The following is a 27,119-nucleotide window of genomic DNA, read 5'->3' on the forward strand; positions in this document are numbered from 1 at the left end:
TCTGAAACGTCGAAATAAGGGTGACTTTTTTGTTGTTGTTGCAGCAAGAACCCTCTAAGTTTTTATCAATATATTCAATGGTCGCGCCCGAAGGAGGGTTCTGCTGACTGACTGTGGTGTTTAACGCGCCGACGCAACGCAGGCGATGAGGCGCGCCGTAGTGGAGGGCTCCGGATTAATTTTGACCACCTGGGGATCTTTATCGTGCGCCGAAATCTCGTACACACGGGCGTTTTTGCTTTTCGCCTCCATCAGAAAAGCGGCCGCCGCGGCCGGGAATCGAACCCGCGACCGGAGGGTTCTGCTACTACTGCTTAATTTATTTACGAAGTTCTGGGTAACTGGCATGGTAGCTTGTACACACCACCTTCGAATGAAAACGCTTTAGCTACAGTCATGAATTTTTGGCGATGAGGTTATTTTGATGTTCCAGTTTCGTACACGATCTGTCCTAGGTTTAAAACCCATAGCTCGGGTTGGGGGACGACCCCTTGTGGCGTTACATTCCAAATCAGGAGAAAGGTTCAGAGCAGCAGGTTATGAGGCAATGTGCCGACGATGTAAGAACGTTCGGGGCAAAAAGCAAGCGGAGCTTAACGCTGACGCGGCAAGGTTCTGACCGGAAGAGTGGGCAGGCAACCACCAGGGCGATCACATTTCATTTTTATTTCCTTAAGGACACCACTAGAGGTATCATCCCATAAGGGGTCGATACACGGGGGAAAATACATTTGAACGCATCAGGATTAGCTACGAAGGTGAATTGACATTTTCTACGAAAATTGATGAACAGGTGGTTGAAACAATGGAGCAGGGAAGGCCGTCCCAATCATCGGCTGCACGGGAAAGAAAAAAAAGAAACGGAAGAGAGACACTCCAGCTGTATGTTCGTGGTCGCGTTCTGCAGGCACGTGCTGACGGCGGCCCACTGCCTGTTCGCGTCGCGCTACAAGCCCACGTACCGGGTGTTCGTGCGCAACACCAGCGCGGCGGCGCTCCACCACCACGGCCACCAGCACGGCCGCTCCTCGGATGCGGCGCGGGGCACGCTGAGCGTGTCGGCCTCCGCGGCGCACTGCCACCCGGGCTGCCGCTTCCACGGCACCGCCCGCGCCGTCAACGACCTCGCCGTGATCGTGCTCGACGAGCCCCTCGACGTACAGGTCCGCTTCGAGAAGCATAATAACCATAGCCTCCTTTATAACCGTAACAAAGGCGTCTATAGTATAAAGCACCTGTAAAATCGCACTCGCCACGAACATAACTCGAGGGAATTTCTTTGAGCTAACAAGCTAGCGCAGCATAATTAGCACATGCGATAAGCAAGCGGTCGAGGGATCCCCTCCCCGTAAAATAGAGGGCTAGCTGCTTATTTAAAATTATTATAATAAAATGTGTAAGTTTTAATGTCAAATTATTATCGAGTTCTGTTTTCGGGCTGCAAGACAAACACTCATTTAAAGACATATTTTTTATTCTATTACTGCTTTCCTAAATTTTGATTGAAAGGCTTGCTATTGGATATTACAATCGTCCAATAGTTGATTGCAGTATTCAATACCTAATTTTGCAGCTGAAAAATAAAACGTCAATTTAAGTGAGAAATCACGCCCTAAGGTAACCAAACGCCTATCTTGCAACTAAAAATAAAGAAACTCTGGTTAATGGTTATAGCCAATCACGCATACGGAAGTAAAAAAGTGGCAATATTCAGAATAATGAACAACGCATCTTATTACAAAATGTCTTGGTCACAAATAATAACTTGTGATAAGCCAATAAGCATGATAAGCTAGCAATGTTGTAAAGCCCTGAGGGTATAATAAATGAAATGAAATGAAAGACCAATAAATGCTAACTTCAAGAATGTGTAAAATAATTTACATATAAAATAATAATTTCGATATTGCTTTGCATTACGTAGGCGCAACTGATCGCCTCAGCGAGCAAAACGGTCAACAGCGAATCGGCTTGGCCCTAGCAGCCGTAAGAGCAAAGCGACCACCCCCAGATACTGGGGCTAGCCACTGCAAGACAGCCTATCACAAGGGGGCGTGGACAGCGGGCGCCTGGAACGGTCTCGGCTTCCCCATTGGCTAACGCCTTGCAGGCGTCATGTCTCCCAGACGCCATGAGCTTCTTTGCTTGATGATTGACCGCTTGGGCTACACACAGACTTCCGCTCACGCAGCGCTGTAATCCCAGCTGTAATGCCGCTTTGCGGTCCATGCTTTCGCTGTGTACGGTTTCTACCTCTCTTCGATGTTGCCGCCATTCATTCTCTGCTGCACTCCACGTTCACTCCTTCATTCTCGCCTGTGCTCCCTGCTTTAGTTTCTGTTGTGAGAAATGTGTCGGTTCTGTGTCGCCCTGAAAGTGGCGTCTTGTGGCGCGCTGCAGGCCCCGTGGCTGGGTGCCTTGTGCCTGCCGTGGCCGGACCTCGAGGTCCACGGCCCCGTCCTCTGGATGGCCCGCCACGAGGCTCGCTCGACGAGGGGCAGCCGCAGCATCCCGTCCGTCATCACCAGGGAGTCGGTGCAGCTGGTCAACTGCTCGCTGCTCCCACAGCTGGTACACGACCCCGGTACGCGGACAAGCGCGCGCGCACCAGCGGGCAATATAGTTGGAGCCGGCAAAACCGTACACCCGGTGGAAAGCTCCCCGGATAGTGAAAATCCTTTACATCGTGTAAAGTTTTCGTTGCCACCATACACGTATATCATTTTCAAGCAAACTTTGTATTGACTGACTTTCGCTGTCGGTGGTGGCGCACGCTGAAACCCTTGCGCGGATTCCCCTTATCGGGCGCAACCCTCGCTCGAATCACCCCACATCGCACGTGCGGTCGCTCGCTGTCGTCGGGCAGGTCACCTTCAAGCGTGACGTGGGAAGGTCGTGCATGGTTCGCTCCGCGGAATAGCGGGAAGCCATTAAAGAACGTAAACGTCGTCAATAATTTCAGAAGAATGATATTCAATAACGTATACCAAACATTTGCGTTCCGGTAAAGTTCACCAAAATGAAAAGGGCTTCATTTTGGTCGATCGGTGGTTTTGCATTTTCATTTCGTCGGTCAAGGAGAGCACGTGCTCTTTTGAAACAGTGATGACGTGCCTCACATGGGCTCCGCAGATTTCCATTTAGAGACGCAAAATTCGCAATGTATGGATGTTTTCAGCCAAACCATCATGTCCGTGAAGCGCCCATGCATGCATGCAAAGATACTGTTTGGCCGTAAGTGAATATTCCACTAATTCGCAGTGAACTTTCCTCATCGGCGAACTAGGCCTGCTTCCACGGGTAGGCTTAGCGACGAGTGCGCACAATTTCGAGCTCCGCCACCTGCTTGGCGCTTCCGCCAAGCCTTATTAACGAAAACTCAAGCGATGCCGAGGACATCATGGCCTATACCAGACGTCCGATGAAGGGGATCACAGCGCCTCGTCTGCGGGTGAAGCAAGCTCGAAATGGATCGACGTCGTGAGTCAGGCCCAACGACGCCGCATGAAGAAAACCCCTCAGCAGCCAGACCTAACCCTGACCAAGCCGGCACTGAAGCATAGCACTCTACCCACCGGGAAGCCAAAACCACCTCCACTCCCTTTCGACGACTACAAGCTTTTAATTAGACCCTAGGGAAGCCTGAATCTCGCAAAAGTTAGTCAGACGGAGCTCTCGGAAGTCCTACTCCGGGCAACGGAGCTCACATGGCGCAATGCAGAGTTCCGTCTTCGGATCGACAGTGTTCAAAATACGGCAACGGTGAGCACATCCCACCGCGAGGCAGCGGAAGCACTCCACCACCTGAAACAAGTTATGTTTAGAGGGACCATCTAATCAGTCCGACTTTATGGTCTGGCGCCAGACGATTCAGTCAAGGGGGTCATCCATGACATCCCCCTGCACTACTCAAGCCAACAAATTATCGACATCTTCCTCCCCGGATTTGAGTTCATTGCCTGTAGAAGGCTCGGAAATTCAACTACAGTAATCGTAACAATCCTGGGCAAAAGGGTGCTGCTCCACGTGTACCATATATAGGAAGACGGTTCCTGCGTGCACCATCTGTAACGAAATGGTCCATCGATTGACGGCCTGTCCACACCCCAACGTGCGGGCGTGCCCCACCTGTGGAACCAAGGGCCCGGCCGATGGCCACATGTGCAAGCCCTGCTGCTTCCTGTGCAAGGAAGAGCACCTCACGGCAGCTAAGGGCTGCCCGCAGCGTTTCTGCGAACCGTACGTCAAGCATCAGAAGGAACTCGCGCCACAATGTGCAGCATCCCAGGCTCTGGGGGGCCTACAGCCATCCTCACCACAACGTGGCCTCCGTCGTCGGAGAACCGGGAACACCCCGGTCCGCCGGGGCTCCTCCTCATCGCGAAGGAACTCTCAATCGCGGTCCTGGTCCCAGTCAAGATACCGCAGCCATTCTTCAAGGGGTGGCACTAGGCGGGGGAGCAGGGCGAACATCGCTTCTCCCACTGCTTGCGCCATTCCTCCCTCCAATCAAACCCATCGCATATTTTTTAAGCAGTCGCCATGCCAAAACTGTGAGCGCTTAGAGAGAAAAGTTGGTGAGATGTGTACCGAGCTAGCCAAGCTTCGCAGGAAATGTGAGCAGCCCAAGAAAAACGCAAACGGCCAGAAAAGCGTTCTGCACAATGTAACTCTGCCATGGACACTTCGCCCCGAGCTCCAACAACCACTCCCACTCCTCTAGCTCAGGAGGCTGCAGTGCCTGCTCAAGTACGGCGACGACGCCAGAAATCCAAGGACAGGCACAGCCAGTTCTTCTTGAGACAAATGCAAGTCCCAGCCTGAGCCCGATCGAGCAAGGAACCCAGCCCAATTCCATCGCATCTGTTACAACTCTGCTGAACAAAATTAGTGCACAGCTCGCAATACAATGTCGGAAGATCGCTCACGTAAGAGCTCGTCACCCAGCAAGGAGCGCAGATTGACGGACAATCAGCCCGTATAGACCAGCAATCGGCAAAAATAGGACAACTCCATGCCTGTTAAGAGAATATAGAAACCAGCTCACCCTGAAAGAGGCAATCACCTTATTCCCGATCGTCGATAGCTGAAAGCCAAGACCCTAAGTTCTGTTAACGAAGGACTGCAATGGAACTGTAGAGGATTTAAAAACAAGGCCAGGAGGTGATCGTAACTCAAGAAAGTATAGTTTATTATAATGTCCCCGATAAATTACCGAGATATGTACCACATATCGATCCCGCAGGCAAATCTACAGCAACCTTAATTCGTAAATCCATCGCGTCCATGCAGCACCTTCTCCCTCAAAAGGAGTGTCACCACACGCTCACCGAGCATATCCCTCGTTCCTCCCAGAACAAGGAGAGTCTGTTCATACTTACTGCCGGCGAACAGAAAAGTAGTCGGGAATTGAAGACACCATCAAAACCGCGCTTCAAATTGCTGGTGGTTCTCCAATTCTCATACTAGGAGACTTTAAAAGACCAAGAACTTACAATCAACTACCTCAATACACCCACAAGGACTGGAAACAGTGTGACAAGGGACACTTGCCCTGACCTGTCAATCACTCGCAGCATCCAGGAGGCACCCTGGATAAACAAAATCTTTAGGGCCAGATCATGACATTATCGAAATACGGGTAAAGGATATGAACTACAACGCCCGTATTGGTTCGGCGCATATCCCTGATTGGGACAGATCCCTTAAAATCCGGAGGGAGCGCGAGATTCCATCGCCGGACCTCTCTTATGAACAGTGGGCCGATGAACTCATTCAAGACATGAAGACCTCCACAGACTATAACCCCTTACCACAACCCGTACATCGACTCGAAATTGTTACATATTTGGGAAGCTCGACACAGCCTTACGCGAAGGTGGAAAAAGCAGCGACATAACAAGAAACTCAAGCTACGTATAGCACAACTTAACAAGCAAGCGGCGGAATATGCAAATTCGCTATGCAAAGGAAACTGGTTGACAATGTGTGACGACCGGTCTTCAGGGAACACTATCTACCCGGAAGACATGGCGCTTGCTTCGACACCTAATTAACCCGCTCAAGAGCACGGGTGAAAGCAGTCGCACCTAAACTAAAACGCCTCATTCCGAGACACGACGGAAGACCTCATACGAGATCTTGTAACCAAATACCTCAAGGCCGGGAAAGGAGCTCCACGTTTACCATACACAAGGACCCCCAATCTGTTACTCGACCGGAACATCCAGCTACATGAGGTTCGAGCAGCCATCGATGAAAGCAAGTGAGCCAGCACTCCTGGGCAAGATAAAATCACCTACAAACTCCAGGCAAGCCTCGACGACAGAGCCATGCAAAGCCTCACAGACCACTTTAACTTCTGCTGGCACTCTGGCAAACTCCGTATGGAAGCCATCCCACAATTATATACTAGTACAAGCCCTAGGACTAGGAAGCCACGACACAATTTATTTTTGCTCATTCAAGTTTCTTCTCTCTCATCCGTCAATGGCTTTTGATTTTGGCATAAATGTTTTCGATTTCGTTTTGCGGTCATTGCGTTTTGGTCTTGGTCGTTCTCGTTTTCAACGAGATCAAGCTTCGCGTGAACCCGTTTCCGGAGGGAAGGGCATTCGTTTTTTTTTTCTTCATCCTACTAAAACAGCGTGAAACCGCCTATTTTTTTCCAATACCAACCTCCCAAGTTTGCTGTTGTTTTGCAGTATTCTTTCTAGCATCGCTGCCCCAAACTAAACCATTACGCTTCCTTTCTTGCACGACACCGAAGCTGTGCAAGAAAGCCAAATACACGGAGTCGCCCATTGTAAACTTCACGTCAGCGAGTGCGAGTTTTAGGCTGCAATTCGTACTCCAAGCAAGTTTTTCGAGAGATCCGGCTTTTCCTCGTCGAAGCGAACTTGGCACGGCAATACCTGCAAAAAACAGGCTCGCCGCTCGCGAGCAACTTTTTAGTCGTAATGATCTTGCTTTGGCAGTCTGTGCCAACATGCTCCCCCATCACTGCAATGTTTGCCGCACATTTAATGAACCATGTTTATGCACAGTAAATTCGGTGAACCATGGCCAGAATTCCTTTCTAGATTTGCACGCTCATCACAACCGAGCTTCTACAACCACAGAAACATCTGCTTAACCTCACCCCTATTTTTCTGGGGGGCTCAGCGTCTGCATGCAACATGAGGGGCACACGATAGTGTGTGAGAAACAAGAGGGTATGGCGAGAGATAATTGATAGTGCATTGATAAACTCACACACACACACTTTACACACAACCAATCCCAAACTCTACTATCAGGGTACTTGTAGGCGAAACTGAAAGTGCCATGTACATCGCAACATTTTTTACAATAATAAGACCCACTGGGACTCCAACTTATGTCTTCAGCACCAACACTCAGAACTCTGCCTCGAGGCTACAGAGGCCGAACGGTGGGCTTCTTTTTGCAGTTGCTCGAGAGAGTAGCGCGCAAGGTGACATCACACATCACGTTGGGCACTGGTCAGCGAAGCGTTCGGAAACACGCCAGGGGAAGCCTCACAAGTTGATGGGAGTGCCATGACAGATGCCTTTCTGTGTGAGGGCGTTCGGAATAAGCCACGCATGTATCAGCACAATAAAGACTAAAGCGCTCGATTGACAGCAGTGTGTGTGTGTGTGTGTGTGTGTGTGTGTGTGTGCAGAGGCCCTGGATCCCTCGGAGGAGCTGTGCGCGGTGAGCAGCGGTGTTCTCCGCGACGTGGCCGACCCCGGTGCGGCCCTCATGGTGGACACGGTGCAGGGCTGGGTGCTGGTGGGGCTGCTCTCGTGGCTGGACGACCGCGCCCCCGCGGGGGCCGCCTCGAGCGCCGCCGTCTTCACCGACGTGCGTGCGCTCATGCCCTGGCTGCTGGAGACCATCTTCAAGACCTTCTGACAAGGCGACCACGCCCCTCCACCCCCCTGAGGACCGGCGTGTGTGTGGTTGCAGAGTGTGGGCTCCTTCCCGAGCCTACCTTAGTCATATTATGATGCTTCCGAAATGTCACAAAGACATCCAATGTAAAGAAATAGAAGTCTCAAAAAATGCAATGGCAACTGGTCCTATGCACATGTACTTACTTCCATAGATAACTCTCGCAAGTGGAGCGAAACGTAAAGCACCATTGCAACTAGCATAGGCCTCCCGTCACACTTCAGCTTTTTTGCGGGAGGGCTGTCGATTGGGCATGTTGGTACTGGTTTATAATGCAAACAGTGCTAAGACGACGAGATTAGAAAAGGTGGGAGACTGGACAGAGCATGTCCTGTCTCCCACCTTTTCTAAGCCCGTCATCTTTGTGCTGTTTGCATTACGACTCAGCTTTGTTCATCGTGGCTGACCTACCCAGGCTAGAGCAACAGTTCTCGCCCTTGCCATGCTAGCATTCTGGCAGCTCAAAGCAAACACCAAGCAGAAAGCCTACAGCCACAGTAGCACAAGTCGCGCATAGTTTGCAAACTGGGAACACAGATGAGAAGCAATTCCAAGTGACAACGAAAGCGCATAGGGCACATGTCATTCCGCTGGCCGCAGGCTGACATCTGCCTACATATTCGAGCAGAATCAAGTGCAAACTAAGAAACGACGACAAGAGGTGTGCAAATATTTAAAACTTTCGAAGACCAAAAGTTAGGTCGAATTAAATTTACACTGGTGGGGGAGCATGGCTTTAATGCTTCCAGCCGAAACACATTTCAGCCACTGCCCTTTTTAAGTTCCGTATATGGTCGTCTCTGTAGTGGAGTGCTGCCAGCGCTTCCTTCGAGAAACACCGATGCGGTCACCCCGGTCTGGCGGCAGAGTTGGCTGCACATGGAAGGATGACTTGTGCATGCGACAGTAGGCACTGAAGCCATCCTCCAGGTTCAGTTGACTCTACCGCCAGGCCAACTCGCTGAGATCGCGGACTGAGTCGTTAAGTCTCTCTGCCGTCACGGCCACTTATTGTCCATGCTTTCTCACACAGCACTAAAATTTTTTGAATATTTACAAAGTATTTGAAAAGTTCAAAAATGCAGCTAGATAACGATGACACTACGTTAAGCCTCGTTTGATTGGACTTGCACACAGGCAATTACCCCATATGTTAACTACGAGAAACGATCTGCTAAAAAACTTGCACAGCATCCCTAAGCATCTGGAGAGAGAGAGAGACAGAGAGAGAGAGAGAGAGAGAGAGAGAGAGAGAGAGAGAGAGAGAGAGAGAGAGAGAGAGAGAGAGAGAGAGAGAGAGAGAGAGAGAGAGAGAGAGAGAGAGAGAGAGAGAGGGGGTAAACTTTATTTAGCCAAGCTCTGTTACAGGGACATGGTGCCGCTGGCTTAGCCTGGCGGCGACAATGGCAGCCCGATTCGTCAGGGAGGCTTGAACCTCCGATTCAGAGCTGCCCAGCGCCCTGACACGGGCCTTTTCTGTGCACTTCATTAGGCACATGTTATGGAGCAATGCGGGGCATGCGCTCCTTTTCTGTGCATACAATCAGGGTGTCGAACCAGAACCGGAACCGAACCAGAATTTTTGCCCGGAACCGGAACTGAACCGAACCCGTATTTTTTCCACCATTTTGGAACTGAACCCGAACCGGAACGAATCGAAGGAACCGTTACGAACCGGTTCCGGGGCTAATTTCTATTTTTTGATTATGGTGGCCTACCTTGTGTCTGAAGGTATTTTTACCTCTCGCCTGACAGCGCCAACTAATATTACGCTGAGTGTGTAGTCGCACAACCCACCAGTTTTTCTTCCTATTATAACCCTCAATATAATTTAAAGTTGTCCGTATATACTATCAGTTTGTGTTAGATACTGTTCATTTCCCCAATTTTATTTTAGCATTTCCCCAATTTATTTTAGCATTATGCACTGCTCTGAAAGCCTGCTCACAGAACATACCTTTCGGTAAAACAACGCATTAGTCCTCTTCACGTTAAAAGCAATTCAGGTCATTGTTTACCGTGTAATACCCCATAACGTTCCAGTTGAAGCTTATTTCGGGCCTATAACTGTAGGCCGCACGACGGCATCCATGCACTCCCTGATGCGGCGCTGTTTATCGCCTTTGGGAACATGAGAAGAGATGGCACGGGTCAATAAGCTAACCTTTTCCACTTTTTAAAAACGGCGCTCAAAGGCAAACATTGGGCCTACCTGCAGAACTTAGCGATGGGGCTCCGCGAGCTGCATGTCACCCAACGCGTGCACTTGTCCTTGCGTTGGAGTGGATCTTTTCCTGGATGGGAGGGTATGCCGCACGATGTTCCAAAGCGCTTCCGCTACTTGGTCAGCGGAAAATAGGTACTTGAAAAGCGTAGCAGATCAACCAATTTTTTAATGCGAATTTTTTTTTTTGCCTTATTGGGCGAAAATACGCGTGTGTGCGCACGTGCTTGTATGGGCATTTGATGGTATAAAATACGATGGCGATCGGGCAGGCTCTCTGCTACGCAGAGAAATTGCCTGTGCTGCCAAAAGAGTTCCCGCTTGTCAGCAAATTACACCTGTCTGCCTGCCCGCCCGCCAGTCAGGAGATTTCGGCGAGGATGCGTGATTTGGAGACGAGGGGCGGCCCGTCACCAGTACCCTGCAGGAGGGGGTGTGGGACGCAGAGCCGCACCACGGCGACACTCGATGGAATCAAAAAAAGATGGTAGACGGACGGATTGGCAATGGGTAGCCTGCAGGGAAGGTGCCCATTGCCAGAAGGTTTAGGCGAGGATCCCAGAAGGGGGAGGCGGAGGTGGCGTCGGCGACACCGGGGCGCTGCCCACTGGCCAGGAGGTTACATGCCTGCCTCTTGGGAGACTGCGGCGAGGATGCTTTATTTGAAGAGGAGGTGGTCGGTGAGCGGAGTGGAACACAAGGCGGTACCGCGGCAGTTCCATGGACTCATGTTCTTGGCAGCAGCTTTTAAGCACCCGTTGATCTCGTTGTGTATAGTCTCTCAGGGTCGGCCTCGCTGTTACCGAGACAACGGAGAGGCCACCGAAGATAAAGCAAACGTGAAAGTGGAGGGTGAAAGTAATGCAAAAGTGTGAGCGGGTGGGCGGTATGATGAAGCCGCGCGAGACATGCTCCCCGGCGACGGCCCGCGCTACGAGAGAACGCCAGAGCTTAAAGGAGCCATGAAGAGAAAATACAAGTTCGTTTAATTTGAAAGCACTAGGATTCAGTATCTCACTCAGCTCCATTAGAGCCACAAAAGGTGTTTTTTTAACGAAAAAAAAGCAAGAAGTATTTAAAAACTTTCAAATTTTGCGCCACAGTGACGTGTTATGAGCAAGAATGACGTCATACGGGCCAACAATAAAATATAATTTTTAGTGCGTTAACTACACGTTAGCATTCAAGTGATGCGGTAAAATTGAACTAGAGGCCCCATTACAGACGTCCAGTCATGTGTCGTCGCGACAGGTCAGTTAGGCGGCCGCCAATCGCACAAACAAGGTTCCGTGACGTCATAGAAAAGTTGCGGGAAATTGCCTAGGGGGTCGCCACATTTTCACACGTTTTCTTTAATATCTCCATTATTTGTTCGAAGATTGCGATGATATTGGTATCATTGTTATCGGGACTAAGCAGTCTTTCTAATAAACCCAACTTGTATTTTGTCTTCATGGCTCCTTTAACGCGAGCCGTCATGCGTTCGCTGATGACGCGATCACTTCGTGAGACGCAGGCGCTATACGCCGTCGCCGAGAAGACGGCAGTTCGTGCTCCCCTCATGTTGTAACCATTGACCTGCAATGAAAAACCTTCTGCAGTGGATTGTGTAGTTAAAGGAACTCGGCAGAACTTCCGATAAACGCGTTCACTCTTTCCTTCGCGTCTGGAAGCACTGCGAAAGCTCTATGTATCGCAGCACGGAGCGGTGCTGCCTGCTTTGTTTGTCGCAGCAGATACGCCTTTAATTTCTGCATTGCTTTTGTGGCTTTCTTTTAACAGCGGGGCTGCTTACGCTTGAACCTGGTTTGGTGGCGTTCGCAAAAAAATTACAAAGAACCAAATCTGCGCTGCCCGAAATCGGTGCACCACCGAAGGACTGTATAACGGTGAAGCCAGCTTTCGCGCCTGCTCGAGTGTTAGCACAAGGGGCATATGCGTGTGCGCACCCTTTACTATATACCATCTTAAAGGTGAGAGTCTTTTATGGGCTACTAAAACGCAAAAATAAATTGGCGCAGCTACACTACTGGGGCAAGGCTGGAGATACAGTGCAGCTGAACGTCGACCCAGCTTCTTCCCCCTGGGATCCGCTGTCAGTGTGGGGGACCGACCGGAACGGCCTTGTAAAAACCGGGTAAACTTGGCCTCACCCTTCAAAACTTAGCTTAGCCTAGCAAGAACATCCCGAAACCTAAAAAACTGAGCAGAGCCCAGAAAAATCTAGGAAAAGAGCAAGATCCGAAAAAGCGAGGATGATTCTCAGCTCCGCTGTTTCTCCAGCCTTGTGCCAGTAGTGCAAGCTGCAAGCGAAGCTGCTGTTGCTGGCTCTAATGCGTGCGGCGTCATCAGAAAACCCCCGGGTCATAGTTACTCCGGCCGCTTACCGCGCACGTGGACAGGCGCCTTACGTGGAGCGCCTGGCATCGTCCAGGCCTGCGCGCGGCACTCGGAAAATAAAATACTAAGAAAACAATTCATGTGCGACCGCGCCTCAAGGGGCATGCACAAGACAGTTCGCGCTACAGACGGATAGTTCGCGGATCCGGTTGCCACCGGTTCTTCTAGCACGTGTTGACGCGCTCCACTTTCGAACACGTGAAAGCGTGCGGACAAAGCGATCCTGGGCCGCCAGTCATGCGTGAGGAAGACGACGTACGATATAGATGGATTTGACGATGACTACTACTACCATTATGCATCATGTAAGAATACTAGAGGATATTTACAGTGGGTCCCACAGCTACCATCATCCTCCACATTGAGAGCAGTAAAATGCCTATATAAGGAAGGGCATCAGGCAAGGAGACACGATCTCTTCGAAGTTATTCACAGCATGTTTACAAGTATTGAGAACATTGGATTGGGAACAGGTGGGAGTAAGGGTTAACGGAGAATACCTTAGTAACCCAAGATTTGCTTTAAGTAACTCGGGGGAGGAATTGCAAAGCATGCTTACCACACTGGACAAAGTAGAACCGTGGGCCTAAAAATAATATGCAGAAAACCAAAGTACTGATCAATAACCTTGGGACAGCACAGCGGTTTAAGATAGGTGACAAGGCCGTGGAAGTGGTAAGCGAATATATCTACGTAGGCCAAGTTGTGACCCCAGATCCCAACCATGAGGCAGAGATAATTATAAGCATAAGAATGGGGTGGAGTGCATTCGGCAGGCATTCTCAGATAATGAATGGCAGCCTGCCATTGTCCCTGAAGAAGAAAGTGTATGACAGCTGCATCTCACCGGTACTCACCTACGGGGCAGAAACTTGAAGGCTCACTAAGAGGGTTCAACTTACATTGAGGACGACTCGGCAAGCAATGGAACGGAAGATGATAGGTGCAACATTGAGGGACAAGAAGAGAGCGGAGTGGGTCAGGGAACAAACTTGTATTGAGGACATATCAGTAGAAATTAAGAAGAAGAAATGGACGTGGGCAGGGCATGTAATGCGAAGGCAAGATAACCGCTGGTCATTAAGGGTAACAGAGTGGATCCCTAGAGAAGGCAAGCGTGGCAGGGGGCGGCAGAAGGTTAGATGGGCAGATGAGATCAAGAAGTTTGCGGGGACAAATTGGTCGCAGTTAGCGCAGGACCAGGGTGATTGGAGATTAATGGGAGAGGCATTTGCCCTGCAGTGGGCGTAGATAGGCTGGCGATGATGATGAGTACTACCACAGTGAAACGCGACAACGGAACATGTAAATAAACAATTTCAAACCTACTGATACGTGGTGGTGTGTCCTTCAGTGCTTACATAGAAAGAAATCTTCCAGGCCTTGCGCGAATTTTAAGTTCAAGCATCTCCAATTTTATTGCGTGGCTATCGAATGCGTTCATTGCTGCAGCTGAAGGAAAGCCGGCCAATAGCGGCCCTGCTGTAGTGACGTTTTTTTTCCGGCGGTCGAAGAAGAGAAAGAGAGAAGTCTTTTCAGCAAGTTTCCAAGTTGCCTAATAGATATAGAACGGTAATTTTTGACGGAGGTGTTTTGCGACCCTCTATAATCTTAGTATTGCACGTGTTCTTTACTACGTTCCGGAAGCATTTGAGATTTCGAAAAAATTGAAAAAAGGATTACAGGGTCATTTTGAATTGTAAAAATGAGAACGTTTGCACAAAGAAACTTACAATACGAATTTGTTTTTATACCGTTACATTGAAGCGAAAACGCAGCACTAAAAAAATTAAACACAAAAAACACTCCTGCTTTTTTTTCTCCGAACCCGTTTGAACCTGTCTGAACCGGTTCGAACCGGAACAGAATGGTGCTCCGGAACCGAACCGGAACTGAACCCGAAAGGCTTGAACCAGAACCCGAACCGAACGCGAAAAAATTCCAGTTCGACACCCTGCATACAATATCTCCTCTTGGCACCCTTCTCTCCACATTTAAAGAACTGGGTTCAACTCCGATCCCTGCCTAGCCGAGTGCCGCTTTCGCATTAAAACCACGCAGCAGCGACAGGCTTTTCCACAGTGCATTTGCGCCAAGAGAAGCTACCCGGCAGCTCTGGCTGCGGTTTTACAGAGCTGGAGTATAGGAAGGGGCTTTTGGTGCTGCTTTATCCCTTTGTTTAGGGCAAACACACACTGCAGGTGACCAGATAAACACTCTCTAGACAACCAGGGTTGTCAACGCTTCAAGCAACTGCTTTTTCTCATTCAATCAAAATCCATCACACTTCCACAATATGCTTTCATTCCCTATTTTTGTATTCTTCATTTGCATTCATTCATTCATTCAATCAAAATCCATCACACTTCCACAATATGCTTTCATTCCCTATTTTTGTATTCTTCATTTGCATTCATTCCTCGCTTCTCTATTCACCGCTTGCCTATGTATCTTGTATTCAAGACATATAGAATGATAAGTTTGTCAAAGTTTGTACTTCCACGGTGCCATCAAATCTGGCTTCTTGATGCCGAGATGCTGACGCCACACCGAGGCTGTTTACGATGCAGCATTGCAAGACCTGAATTGTTACAAAAAATAATCAGCACAAATCTGTGCACTTGGAGGATTTTTCACAGCAAGTGTGTGTGGTAATTTATGATGCAGACCTCAAATCACAATACTGATGCACTGTTAATAGAAAGACTCCATGGACGGAGCTCATGTGCAAAGAGGGAGTCGTACCACCATGCCAATAGGTACAACGCAAGGGAGCGCATGTGTAGTTTTAAAACCCTGGCCAAATTTCTTGCCTAGTATCCACAACACATACACCAAATTTCCTTTCTAGAAAGGAAATGAGTTACTGACACTCTTAATTGTTGTTGCTCAAGGGAAGTACAATATAGGTTGTTAGAATAGCAGCGGCACTGCAAAACAACAGCACAGTGACGAAAACAGTACTAGAATGAAATGGTAATTGTCATAAGAATAGCAGTAGTTGTGTAACTGTTGCCTTGAAACTGTGAGCTAACTGAAGGTGTTATGTTTATTTTTCGGTTTTACACCACAGGAAAGTTTCTACAAAGTTCTTAGCTCAGCCTAATTTTTCACTTGTAAAGTTACTGAAGCTTACCCAAGAAATTGGAAACGTGTTTCCGCATCGGCATTTACAAGGTATTCGCTTAAGTTTGCAACAATTTGCTGCAGTTCAGAACTATTCGAGCAAAATAAAACACTATCAGTACTATTTGCACAGGCCCAGTGACTATCAAGGAACGGGTGGCAAGATATCCAATCGTGCTTACGGAAAGCAGGCTTTGCAGTGTACCCTAGCCATTAATAAATATATGGGCGACCAAAGGAAACTGAAGGTTTCACAGAGTCGTCAGTGAACAGTGTAACCCCCTCCTGACACATGCATGTCATTCTGGCCAATGCCAAGAATGAAAGACGACTCCCCTCCTGCCTCATTCCAGCAACCCAAGGCAATAAATCTGTCCTGTTTGCTGCCCTTTTTTGCTCAGAATTGCTATTGTGCGCACGAGAGTGGCATTAAATAAACATTGACACCAGGCATAAGTTCATTAGCTCTAATGCCCTAGAAGTTTTTGTGGATCCACTCCTGATCACACAGACGTACTCCTGAACGCCTCTGTGCTTGCATCCCCCGTCACTTTGGCCACCTTAAAGTGCAGGATTGACTGGCTGCATTTACAGCTGGAGCAAATTAAGTGTGAGCCATCGATATCAGAAGGAAACTAGAGATGGGACTGCCAATATTCAAGGCGTCTTCTCTGCACCTCGCAGCCCATCAAAATCGGTCTCAATGCGAGGCTCAACACTGCTCAGCTGCACCACCAACACCCAGTGCCCCATGCATACATGCAGTACCTTACATCAGCATACATACTGCTTTCTAGCATACACAAATCAAAAGGTCAGCAGGTTGCTGGCAACTTGCAATAGTGCAAAAAAATCGAAACTAGCGCTTTGCCCGTGGCACTGGCTGTGCTGGCGCGAACAACCTGTTCCTAGTACAGGCTACAGCCAGTCACACTCGGGGCTTGCATCGCAGTGCTTCAAAACAGAAAAAGAAGAAACTGGTGATGTTTTTTCTTTTTGCAAGCACACACGGGGGCCAGGGGAACTGCAACGTGATGCACCCGACACGCAGGAGTTGTGCTGGAACGGCTTTATCTCTCAAGTGCATCTGGAACGAACAATACTACACGGCATCCACGCTGTGGCAGGAAGTTCACCACATGTGGGTCTCCCGTATCTCCCCAATGATCTGGCTGGCTTTGTGCAGCGCCTGCAGAGGAGGGAACAGGGACGGCACCCGTCAGTCGCTCCTTAATTAAAGGGTTGTGCGCTGACAGTGGAGAGAAAACGTTCAGAGCAAAGTGCCCACAAAAAGCAGGGCCATTTCAAATGAGACTGCTCCTTCTGCAATGCAGCGCAACACTTGGTGGCACAGGGCTAACAGCAGGTTGAAACAACAAGCAATGCCTGCCTCTTGAAGTGGAGCCCTCGTAGCTGCTATAATAAATCTGACACCCCCCCCGGGTAATGATGCCCAGCTTAGGTGATGAAAGTCTTAATTGTGCAAGAACATTAAAAACAAGCCACACAAAACACAGTGTAGCTTTAATGCAGCCAATTTTTGTGACTGCTTTTGAGGAAACCTGTAAGAAGCCCTTCTTTGACCATTCCTATTTTACAAAAAAAAGTGCCCCTTCAATGCATGTCATAGTTTAGTATTTTATAGCAACAGCTGCAAGTGCAACGAGGGGTTATTGTTTTTACAGTGTGCCCATTTAACAGTCCCCGAGTGCAATGGAAAATGTATTGGCGGGAAACGTATGGGAATGTCAGTATGGGCATAGCTGAACAGAAATGGGAAAATGTATCAGTACCTAACACAACACTGAAAGGGTTAGAAGTTTTCAGCCTGGCGAGGTGCACATCCCGACTGAATGACCCCATGTTACCCATGTTCATATATTCAGGCCATGGCGTCCACCCCGATCATTGGCTGGTTTGCTATCAGCTGCCCCTGCTGGCTTGGAACATCAAAGCTGCTTACACGACCTCTGCGAGCACGAGGGCAGCCGTAATATACCAGCGCTGCTCCTGTGCCCCGTGCCAGCCAGCTCTATTTTGTGCAACATGCTAAGTGCCGCTATTTGTAATGCAGCAAGAAAGGTGGAGCAAGTGCAGCTTCTAGCGTCGAACGGCAGCACCCGCCACATTCACGCCCTCATGGTCCGCTTTCTGCTACTTCTGCCTCGGAGTCGGACTCACTTGTAGGCAGCGGAGTAGCGGTACGGAAGAGGCTCACTTGCACTCCATCCCAGAAGTTTCAAGTAAAAGGCTACCACGAACTCCTGCCCCACTTATACAACCTCCTGCCACACCTGGACACACTGGCAATTTTCAGCGGCTCCAGGGGCTCCAAGAGAGTCTGCACAATTATTCTTCGTTTAGATTGACTTGGAGAAAAGCCCAGAAGTCTGTATGTAGAGCCCAGCATGGAGAGGGGGGTACCTTGACCATCTGGGCGGCCTCGCGGCGCCGCACAGCGACGTGCTCGGACTCGGCGAGCAGCTGGTTGAAGCAGTCGTGCTTGTAGAGGTGGGTGACCAGCTCGCTCTGCAGGTTGTCCTTGACAAAGTTCACCAGGAAGTGCATGATGGCCTTGGGCACCGAGTCCTGGATGCTCTTGCGCACAATCAGGAAGTACGACCGGATCAGCCGCTCTGGAAGAGGAGGCAGCACTTGAGAAGCAGTCCACTCCGGGGGGGGGGGACCCCTTAAATACCTCCCTGTTCTGCTGCTCACTGAAAGGGGCGTGGGGCGAGTGCCACTGTCTGCCACAAGAAGCGGGAGGGTGGTGGTAAGGACCAGGCCCGTGAATCATGACAATGCATCGCGATGCAAGTACACAACTACACTTTTCCTTCAAGCAAGGCCATGTTTCTTTTTTTTAAGCTTTGGTTCCTGCACATGAAGGTAGAACATTGTAATCACAACTGACCTACACCATTGTTTGACCATTACTGTTATGATACCTCCAAAGAGAGTACCAGGTACAAGGTGTTTTTACACCACTGCCTGTCGAGACACATGGTATCACAATATTGTCCCTTGCACTGGTGGGGGGAAAGAAGGGAGTTTTTTATCCAGGGGCGGGAGAGGAAACGAACGGCACTGTTATTTCTGCCTAACATCTGATTGCTAGTGATAATTACTTTTGTGCCACAAGCTGTGCACAAACCATATGCGGCTTCCCTCATCCTGATGATCAGCCATTTTGCAGCTTCAGGGGGAAAAATAAATGAACAAAATAATTGAACTGGAAAGATATGGAGAGGTCGCCACCATCTCAAAGATATCTAATTATGAATTTGAATCAGTTTCTTGCTTATTTTTTTTTGTTCTTGGCTGTTTCCTTTTTACTTTTTCCTCCTTAAAACAAGGTTTTTTTTCCCCTTTTTTTCCCTTCCTAGGCTGAGAAAATTTGCCACGTCTTGGGCACATTAGTGGGCGAGTTGGTGCATCTTTAATGTAACATAAAAAAAAATTTTAGAAGTCGCAAATCTATGCCTGTCTGTGTGTACTTTCCTGTTTGTGGTCATCCCAACTTGGGTAGCTTTCACATTACTTGTATAAGAAGCCATTCAGCCACTCACCAATCACTTCACAGTCTCGTTGCTCTCGAGCCGAAAGTTTGCGAGGCCCTGCTGTCGGCTGAAACAGTTGACAAACATGGAAATGGTGGAAAAAGATCAGTCACACTTCAGCCTCACAAAAACCTGCCACTATTAGGCAAGAAAAGTGCTTTATGATACAGTAAAATTAAAAAAAAAATGAAGATTCCAGGATATCTATACCTGTGACAACAATTAAAAAAAAAAAAGTCTGTACCCGCAGAAAAAACAATATGCCCAAAAACAACTTGTAGCCCTCCCGCATGCAGAAATCTCCTTTTATAAACCACAAAAACTCACTCTGACCAGATTCTTTAATTGTAAAACCATTCACCCAGCAAAGGTGAATTCAAGCAACTGACACTGATCAGGAGCTACATCTTTTCGAACTCATGTCCCAATAAGCAGCATGCCGTCTTTGCAACAATGAGTTTTCCACTTCTGCAATTCACTGCTAAAGGAGTGTTCATTGTTACTAAACTTGAGAATATTCTCAGAGTTCCACCCAGTAGCAAGCTTCATTATCTTGTCCACTGCATAAATTGTTGGGGACAAAGCCCAGCAAGTGAGCACTGGTTTGGGCGTACCTCCTCGGGGAGCAAGTTGACTGGCTTCTTGACAGGCGTGGCTGGGTTGCTGAGTTCCGCGGCACTCTGGCTGCTGCTCACCGCTGTCGCCCCATCCCCTGCGGCTGATGCCGCACGGCGGCCCTGCATGACAGGTTGGCACACATGCACTACACAAGCCTGCGTTGGGGGAACAGCTGTTCTGGCCCCACTGAAGAATCCTACACACACCTACAACATGTGACGAGGATCAAGCAGTGCCCCCTACCCCCAACCCCTGCCTTCCGTTAGTTTCACTCCCATCACTTGTACCTGCTCATACCTGCCAGGTTTGCCGGGATGGCATTAGGGAGATTTTACCGAGAAGGGGAAAGTGGGGGGGTAGTAGCAACAACAGAATGGGTAACTGTAAACACATTTTTTTTATTTACTTACAACGTAGCAGGAAATGAACTGTGTCTTCATCCAAACTACCAACAAACTACACCACTCAAATGTTCCACGTGGCTGACGCTGTCCTTTTCAGAAAGTCCTGAAAATAGTACTGCCATGCGCAATACAAAACAGCAGGAACTGAACTATTTTGTTGTTTCGTCTAAACTAACAACAAGCTACACCACTGGAGACTTGCTAAATCTTCGGAATGGCCGTCCAGAACAGCCGTGCTCGTGCGTAAAAAAAAGCGGCGGTGGCACTGCGTTTCTATAAACCGTAAACAAACAATGGGACGAACAGGTTCACCGACTGCGCATGGCCAACTACGCTTTTTAAGAACTTCAACGATAATAATGCCAATTGGTGTCGGGTTGGATCGTCAGGTATACCTCCCGCACATTTTGGCCAGACTGGGGAAAAAGATTTGGCCAAAAGCGGGTGCGTTTCCGGGAGATTTTTGTTTCGGTCGTACAATCGTACAAAACCATAAAAACTTGGGTGTCTCCCAGAAAATTCGGAAAACCTGGCAGGTATGCCTGTTCTACTGTGCAACAAATTAAAAGTAAAACAAAGTTTTTCCTGCAAATAATATCCAATGTCTTTGCTTTGATGTGTATGAAGCTTCTAAATTTAATTACAAGAAGTGTTGCCAACATTTCGGCAAGCAGACTTGCCTTCATCAGGGTGTTATATTTCAAACTTTGCCAAATAACGCATATATACAGGGTGTCCCAGCTATCATGCACCAAGATTTAAAAAAAGGGTAATGGCGCAACTCGAAGAAAACCCAGTGCATAATGTTTGCAGTACTGTGGTGGCAGCATTTTTTTTGTTAATGAGACTTAACTAATTAACTGTAATTAATTATATAACTCGAAAAGTACTGTTCTAATCACTGAAGTGTCAATGACGCACTTGTAGGTACCCACAAGGGGCATCTAGCTGTGGTATTTTCAGCGATGAACTAATTGCGTACACATTTATTCTGCCTGATAAAGAAAACCCGCGAATTATGAAAAATACCACGTGACGGCGCCTCCGAGCGCATCGTTAAGCATAGCCCTCAAACAGGCTGCCTCTGAGTTAGCCAGAGTGATATAACCAAAGAAAGAAACAAGAAATCACGACCGAGTTTGTGCCTTATCTGCACACGCACCCCGCGAACCTTGCTGTTGCTGCTCCTTCCATGCATATGCCATTATCAAGGTGATACGCTGTCTCTTCGGGCGGGTGCCAGGCGAAGCAGTTGCTTTCAATCAGCGTATTTGGGGACGCTGCTTTACAATGCGCGTAGAAGCGCCATGATGTGGTATTTTTCATATTTCGCGGGTTTTCTTTATCGGTCAGAATTAATGAGTACGCAGTTAGTTCATCGCTGAAAATACCTCAGTAAGATGCCCCTCGTGGGTACCTAGAAGTGCCTCATTGACACCAGTGATTAGGACAGTAGTTCTCGAGTTAGATAATTTTAACTAAGTAGTTGAGTCTCATTAACAAAAAAAATACTCTCCGCTTCTCCACCGTACTGCAAACATTATGCATTAGGTTTTCTTCGAGTAACGCCATTGCTCTTTTTTAAAATCCTGGTGCATGATAGCTGGGACACCCTGTATATATATGTATAACATATTATGAGAGTGGCCCACACTTTATGCATCTGTGTTCATGTACCAGTGGTCGACAAAAGGGAAAAAAAAATACTATCAGAACAAGATAGGAAAGCAGTGCAACAAAAACGACGACGTGGCAGACAAGGGCGAGCGACACCTGGAGGCAGGAGGAAAGGAGGAGCAGTACCTCGGCCGGGGCGGCGGGCGGGCCGTCCTGGGCGGCCAGGGCGGCCTCGTGGGCGCGGGTGGCCTTGGTGAGGGCGTGGGCCACGTCGTGGAAGTCCGGGTGCTTGGTGTTGATGTAGGCCAGCTCGATGGCCACCAGGTTCTCCACCATGGCGTTGGCTGCGGGGAGGCGCCTCCGCAGCAGCTGGGTCACCACCTCCACGATGCACTCGTGCAGCTTGGGGAAGCGCAGCATCTCCTGCTGCACCTCGGTGCCGCAGTGCTGGATGATGCGCTGCATCTCCTCGTGCACTAGCTCCACGCACCGCAGGCTGGGCTCCTCCAGGCGCCGGATCTGCCTTTTGACCAGCAGCTCAAAGGACACCTCCGGCACAAACAGGGCGGGGCGTGGGCCGGTCGCGTTGCGGATGGCCGTGAGGATGTCCAGCGTGCTCAGGCCCCCCAGCGGGTGGATCGAGTCCAGTGTGCGGCCAAACGTCTCGTGGAAGATGTAGCAGATGCGCGCGCCCCCGCACAGCTCGGTCGTCTCGATGTTGCGCGCCGTGCCCTCGATGGTGGCGCAGTAGGACGACGCAAACTTGGTGATGATCTGCAGCAGCGTCTGGCCCTGCGCACGGGGAAAGGAGGACGACAACACGGTCTCTCTCACAAAGGCTGGCCGTCATGCACGACTGATGTCATGCAAGTCTCACAAGCCACAAATGACGGGAGGGTAGCAGTGGGTGTGCAGTCGCAACAAGCGAGAAGCAAAGAGGTGGCAGCTGAAATTTGAGAGTAGTGCTGCTCCTTTATGCAAGAGCTGTTGCGGAGCCGAAGGAGAAACTGCGGGAGCCATCGTGGCATGGCAAACCTGGTCCTGGACGGCCTCGCCATAGGAGCTGAGCAGGGACTGGAACTGGGAGATCATGACGTTGACGCGCGTCTTGAGCTCGGGCAGGCAGTCGCGGATGTGGTGCATCAGGAGGCGGTTGAGGGTCTTGGCCAGGTACTCAGTGCCGTTGCGGGCGGCCAGGGCCGGGTACTTGCGCTGCAGGAAGAGGGCCTCGTCCTTCAGGGCCTCCTCGATGGGCTTGCGGTCCTTGATGTCCTGCTGCGACCGATTCACCACCCCGATGATGCCCAGCTTGACAGGGATCACCCGGCCACACAGCACGTCGATGGCGTCCGTGCCGGCATCCATCAGGTCCAGCTTGGTGATCACCGCCAGGGTGCGCCGGCCTGCGCCCAGGGCAAAATGGCCGCCAAAACCAACAACCTCACCAGAGTGGGGGGGAGCTGGCTTTAAAAAAAAGGAAACATGAAGGCAGCATACAACTTTGGCTTTTGGGGCTTTTGCCACACTTTCACCACATAAGTAAGTTGTATTAATAAAAGGCCCTAGGGCCTCCATGTTTTCCAACACTGCTTATCTTGCCTATAAAAATTGTCTTTCCAGCAGTGCATTTGTGCATAGCAGTGAGCCAACTTTAAAGGGGCTAAGTGCACAGCAGAACAATTTACACATTCTTTGGGCAATTAGTACAGCCGGCAACACTTATCTATAACGCTCGAGCAGCATGCTCCGAACTGCACGGGAGGCATCTAGTGATAACATCTAGTTTGAGACTGGCAGAGTGTGAGCGTGCGTGGCCCTTGTCAGTGCGATGGCTGTGTCGCTTGTTGCTGTGCCGGTCGCCTTAGGTTCTGCACCTTCTTTCGCCGTGAGGAGCACTGCCTAAACTGCCGGGCCGGGAAACAAAAGTGGAGATTAGAGAGTGTTAATACAGCGTTGGCTGCGTTTAACTACGTGCAATACTTAATTTTCACCATGCCCTACGCAATTTATACAGGGTATTTTTTTCTGTATGCGAGAAAACAAACAACAATCACCAAAAATGAATCGCTGCCGGTGTTCTAGAGTGACTAGATATCGGTCCATGATTGCTTGAACAGTGAATTAAGTATTGTGGCATTAGCCCGTCGGCAGTGACAAGCAAAGCCAAGCGCAGCAACCGGATAGTGGTGCATGTGGTACTAATGCAGCGTATTGGCAGAACGAGGGCGCATGAACATTTGTGCGCTAAAGCTAATGCAGACGGAAAACTCGCATAGTGCGCGCTAAGGCGAGTAATTTCCGCTGTTGTTTCCTGGCCTGGCAGCGCAGGCATGCAGCGCTTATCACGGTCAAAGGTGCAGAAGCCAAGGCTACGGGCACAGCGACACAGCCATCGCGCTGATACGGGCTGCGCATGCTCACATTCTGCCGGTCTCAAACCAGGCATTATCACTAAGTGTCTCCCGCGCAGTCCAAAGCACGCCGATCGAGCGTTACAGACAAGCATTTTGCCGACTGTACCATTCAAGGGTTTCTGCCACTAGGGAGGGGATGCAACACGAGGGGGGGGGCAACCCGCAGAGAGAGGAGGCACGCACCGTCAGGGTCAACCTCTCGGGCCAGCTTGAGCGCCTCTGAGGTGGCAAAGTCCGTGTTGGCCGCCGTGACAGCTAGGATGAGCGAGTTGGGGTTGCTGATGTAGTGCAGGATGAGGGAGCGCACCTGCATCTCAATGTCGTCCGGCTGGTCCCCCACGGGCACCTTGGTCAGGCCCGGCAGGTCCACCAGTGCCAGGTTCACCACACGGTTCGAGAAGATCTTCAGGCTGATAGGCTCGGGGCAGATGCCCTGCGTTCAGCTCGGCCTCACTCACATGCTCGTGCAGTCCGCATTGACTCAACTCCCGGGGCAAGAAGCCACATCCTATCCCTGAAGCCACTCTGCATGGTACTTCATGCTATTTATCATGTCTGACCACGCATCCACCCATTTCACTAGAACTTACACTGGCTGGCAAATCAAAAGCCGTGAAAGAGAAACTGAAAGCAGTGTATTTTTCTCGAGATTGTTTTTCCGCTAATGGAAGAGTTGAGGCTCCGTCAGCGGTACTAATGCCAACTTTAAACATCATGCCATTCCAGAAAAAAAAAATCAATGATGATTGATTTTTTTTTTTGATAATATCTTCAGGAACCAGAAAAAAAAATTATCAGATCTTAATTACATTTCTTCAAGAGAGAAAGTATGAATTCAATATTTATAAACGCATCGGTTCATCTCACTTTAGCACACATGAACGCGCTTTCAAGCACACGATTACAAAGCACTGTGGTAGGCGTGATATGCCCAGCGGTCAAAAACACTGGTAGGCGTGACTAAGGCGTGGTGTGCCATGATGTGTACTTGTAAACAAACGAAGCCATCCAACGCCTCAGCGCCTTAGGGAGCTTAATTAAAGCTAGTGTATTAAACGAAGGCGTAGGTAGAGGCTCGAAAGACGTTCTTACGCAAAACGATCGCGCACGCTTTATGGGGAACCACGGAAACTAAATACTGTGCCAAATTAGCACCCCTCGTCACTCCGTTTCCTCCGCCATTTCGAGGATTAAGACGAGACTTAAGAATCATTGTGCACCAAACTTAAAAAAAAAAAAAAAAAAAGAGTACTGATTCAAAACAGCGCGGTCGGCTGGACAGCGGGATCATACACGAATGAATGAGCCGAAGGGCTTACCTTGTTGGTCCCACTCATACGGTCGGTCTCGGCGTCAATTTCCTCTCTGACCGCGTCAAAGTCCGTGTAGATCTTATTTTTGGTGTGTAGGAACTTGGCCCACTCTTCAAGTTGCATGGTGCCTTCGTCGGCGGATCGGTGCTGGACATCGTCCTTGGAGACGTAAACCAGCTGCAGCACCAGAGGTCGACGGGTCACGATGCCCGAGCCGCGCGGAAGGAAGTCTCGGCCCACCAGGCTTTCGAGGACGGAGCTCTTGCCCGAACTCTGCAAAGAAATCGGTGAGCGAGCAGCACGCACTCGGAACCGCGATCCTTCACCTGAGCGCCCACGACCACGATCTGCGGAAGCTGCAGGGCATCGGCGCCGATCGTGTTAAATACATCTTGAAGCTTATTAATGACTGGGATCAAAGCCTCCATGACTCTGCTTATTCACCACACGAATTTAACATTTCATTGACTCAACATTGCGGCTGCCCCATTGAGCGCCACTGCCCTGGCCCGTGCTTGCCGCTTGCGCTAGCGGTAACGTGCATAAGCATCGCGATTAAATACCACCTCTCACCTCCCAACCGCCACTGGAGTTGCTCGTTTTACATCTAAAAAACACATTTTTGTCAAATAAATTTGCAAATGTTACAATAAATAATGTTCACAGCTTTAATAATTGAGTAGAAACATGTTAAAAATAGTTTTAAAGTTTAAAATTTGCCGCTGTTATTGTAGCTATAAAAAATTAGTTGCACTCAGTGCATTTTGTGCAAAACCGGTGTAGTTTGCCGAATAGGTTGCGTCAAGATTTCTAATTTTGCCTTCCCATAACACCTCTGTGAAAGCACAGAACAGGGAGGATTTTAGAGAAGCAAAGGTCTAGCTTTGCCTGTAGTGCCAGAAAAAGCGTAGTGGCGGCGTCGTGAACTACCCAGTACGCCCGCTTGATGGCGCTGTAAACACGGCTTTGTAAACATGGCGGATGCTTTTTGCACAGGCCGCTTGAGCTCCTTAATAACATGGCTGCCCTCGCACGGCGGCCGCCGGCTCGCTGCTCCACGGCCGGACTCGACTCTCCTCCTCCCGCGCGCGAAAGGGGCGTCGAGTCCGGCCGTGGCTGCTCCTGCTGGCTCCTGGCTGGCACGCTGGTCGCGTGTTTACTTGCGCCGCGCTAGTGAAGTGATGTTACGCCAGGTGACCAGATGGCCTCGACTGGCACAGACCACAGTGAGCAGCAAGTGAGAACAAATCGTTTATTGACATCCGCAAGTTTACAGAGGCCAGGACATCATTTCATTTCGATCGCTGCAATTGTACGTCGCTTTCGTGACAACATTTTTTTTTTTTTGCCATAACAACTCGTTCACTTGCGCTAAGATTTCGAACGAAGGGCACAAATGAAGTATTGACGGCGACAACGGTTTCCTTTGCACCGTCTTTCTAGCGGAGTGCATAACACTCACCTTCTGTTTGAAGAATCGAATATTC

General features: G+C 49.4%; 2 protein-coding genes across 2 annotated transcripts; one reads left to right on the plus strand and one right to left on the minus strand.

Annotated features, from left to right (window-relative positions):
* Window positions 1-232: 232 nt before the first annotated feature.
* On the plus strand, window positions 233-8,163 carry LOC144158010 (chymotrypsinogen B-like). Its single transcript, XM_077688699.1, has 3 exons — window positions 233-1,163; window positions 2,401-2,584; window positions 7,685-8,163. Exons 1-3 carry the CDS (start codon window positions 786-788, stop codon window positions 7,915-7,917), a joined length of 795 nt encoding a protein of 264 aa, XP_077544825.1. The 5' UTR covers window positions 233-785; the 3' UTR covers window positions 7,918-8,163.
* Window positions 8,164-16,760: 8,597 nt separating this feature from the next.
* Drp1 (dynamin related protein 1) lies at window positions 16,761-26,185 on the minus strand. Its single transcript, XM_077691291.1, has 9 exons — window positions 25,959-26,185; window positions 25,639-25,905; window positions 24,503-24,752; window positions 22,941-23,308; window positions 22,092-22,697; window positions 19,881-20,003; window positions 19,276-19,333; window positions 18,131-18,342; window positions 16,761-16,895 (listed from the first exon to the last, which is right to left on the minus strand). The coding sequence occupies exons 1-9, from the start codon at window positions 26,058-26,060 to the stop codon at window positions 16,839-16,841; spliced, it is 2,043 nt and encodes a 680-aa protein (XP_077547417.1). The 5' UTR covers window positions 26,061-26,185; the 3' UTR covers window positions 16,761-16,838.
* Window positions 26,186-27,119: the final 934 nt, after the last annotated feature.

The sequence above is a fragment of the Haemaphysalis longicornis genome, unplaced genomic scaffold, assembly GCF_048455015.1.
Source record: "Haemaphysalis longicornis isolate Haplotype H1 unplaced genomic scaffold, Haemaphysalis longicornis Haplotype H1 scaffold_10, whole genome shotgun sequence".
NCBI classification, from domain to species: domain Eukaryota; kingdom Metazoa; phylum Arthropoda; class Arachnida; order Ixodida; family Ixodidae; genus Haemaphysalis; species Haemaphysalis longicornis.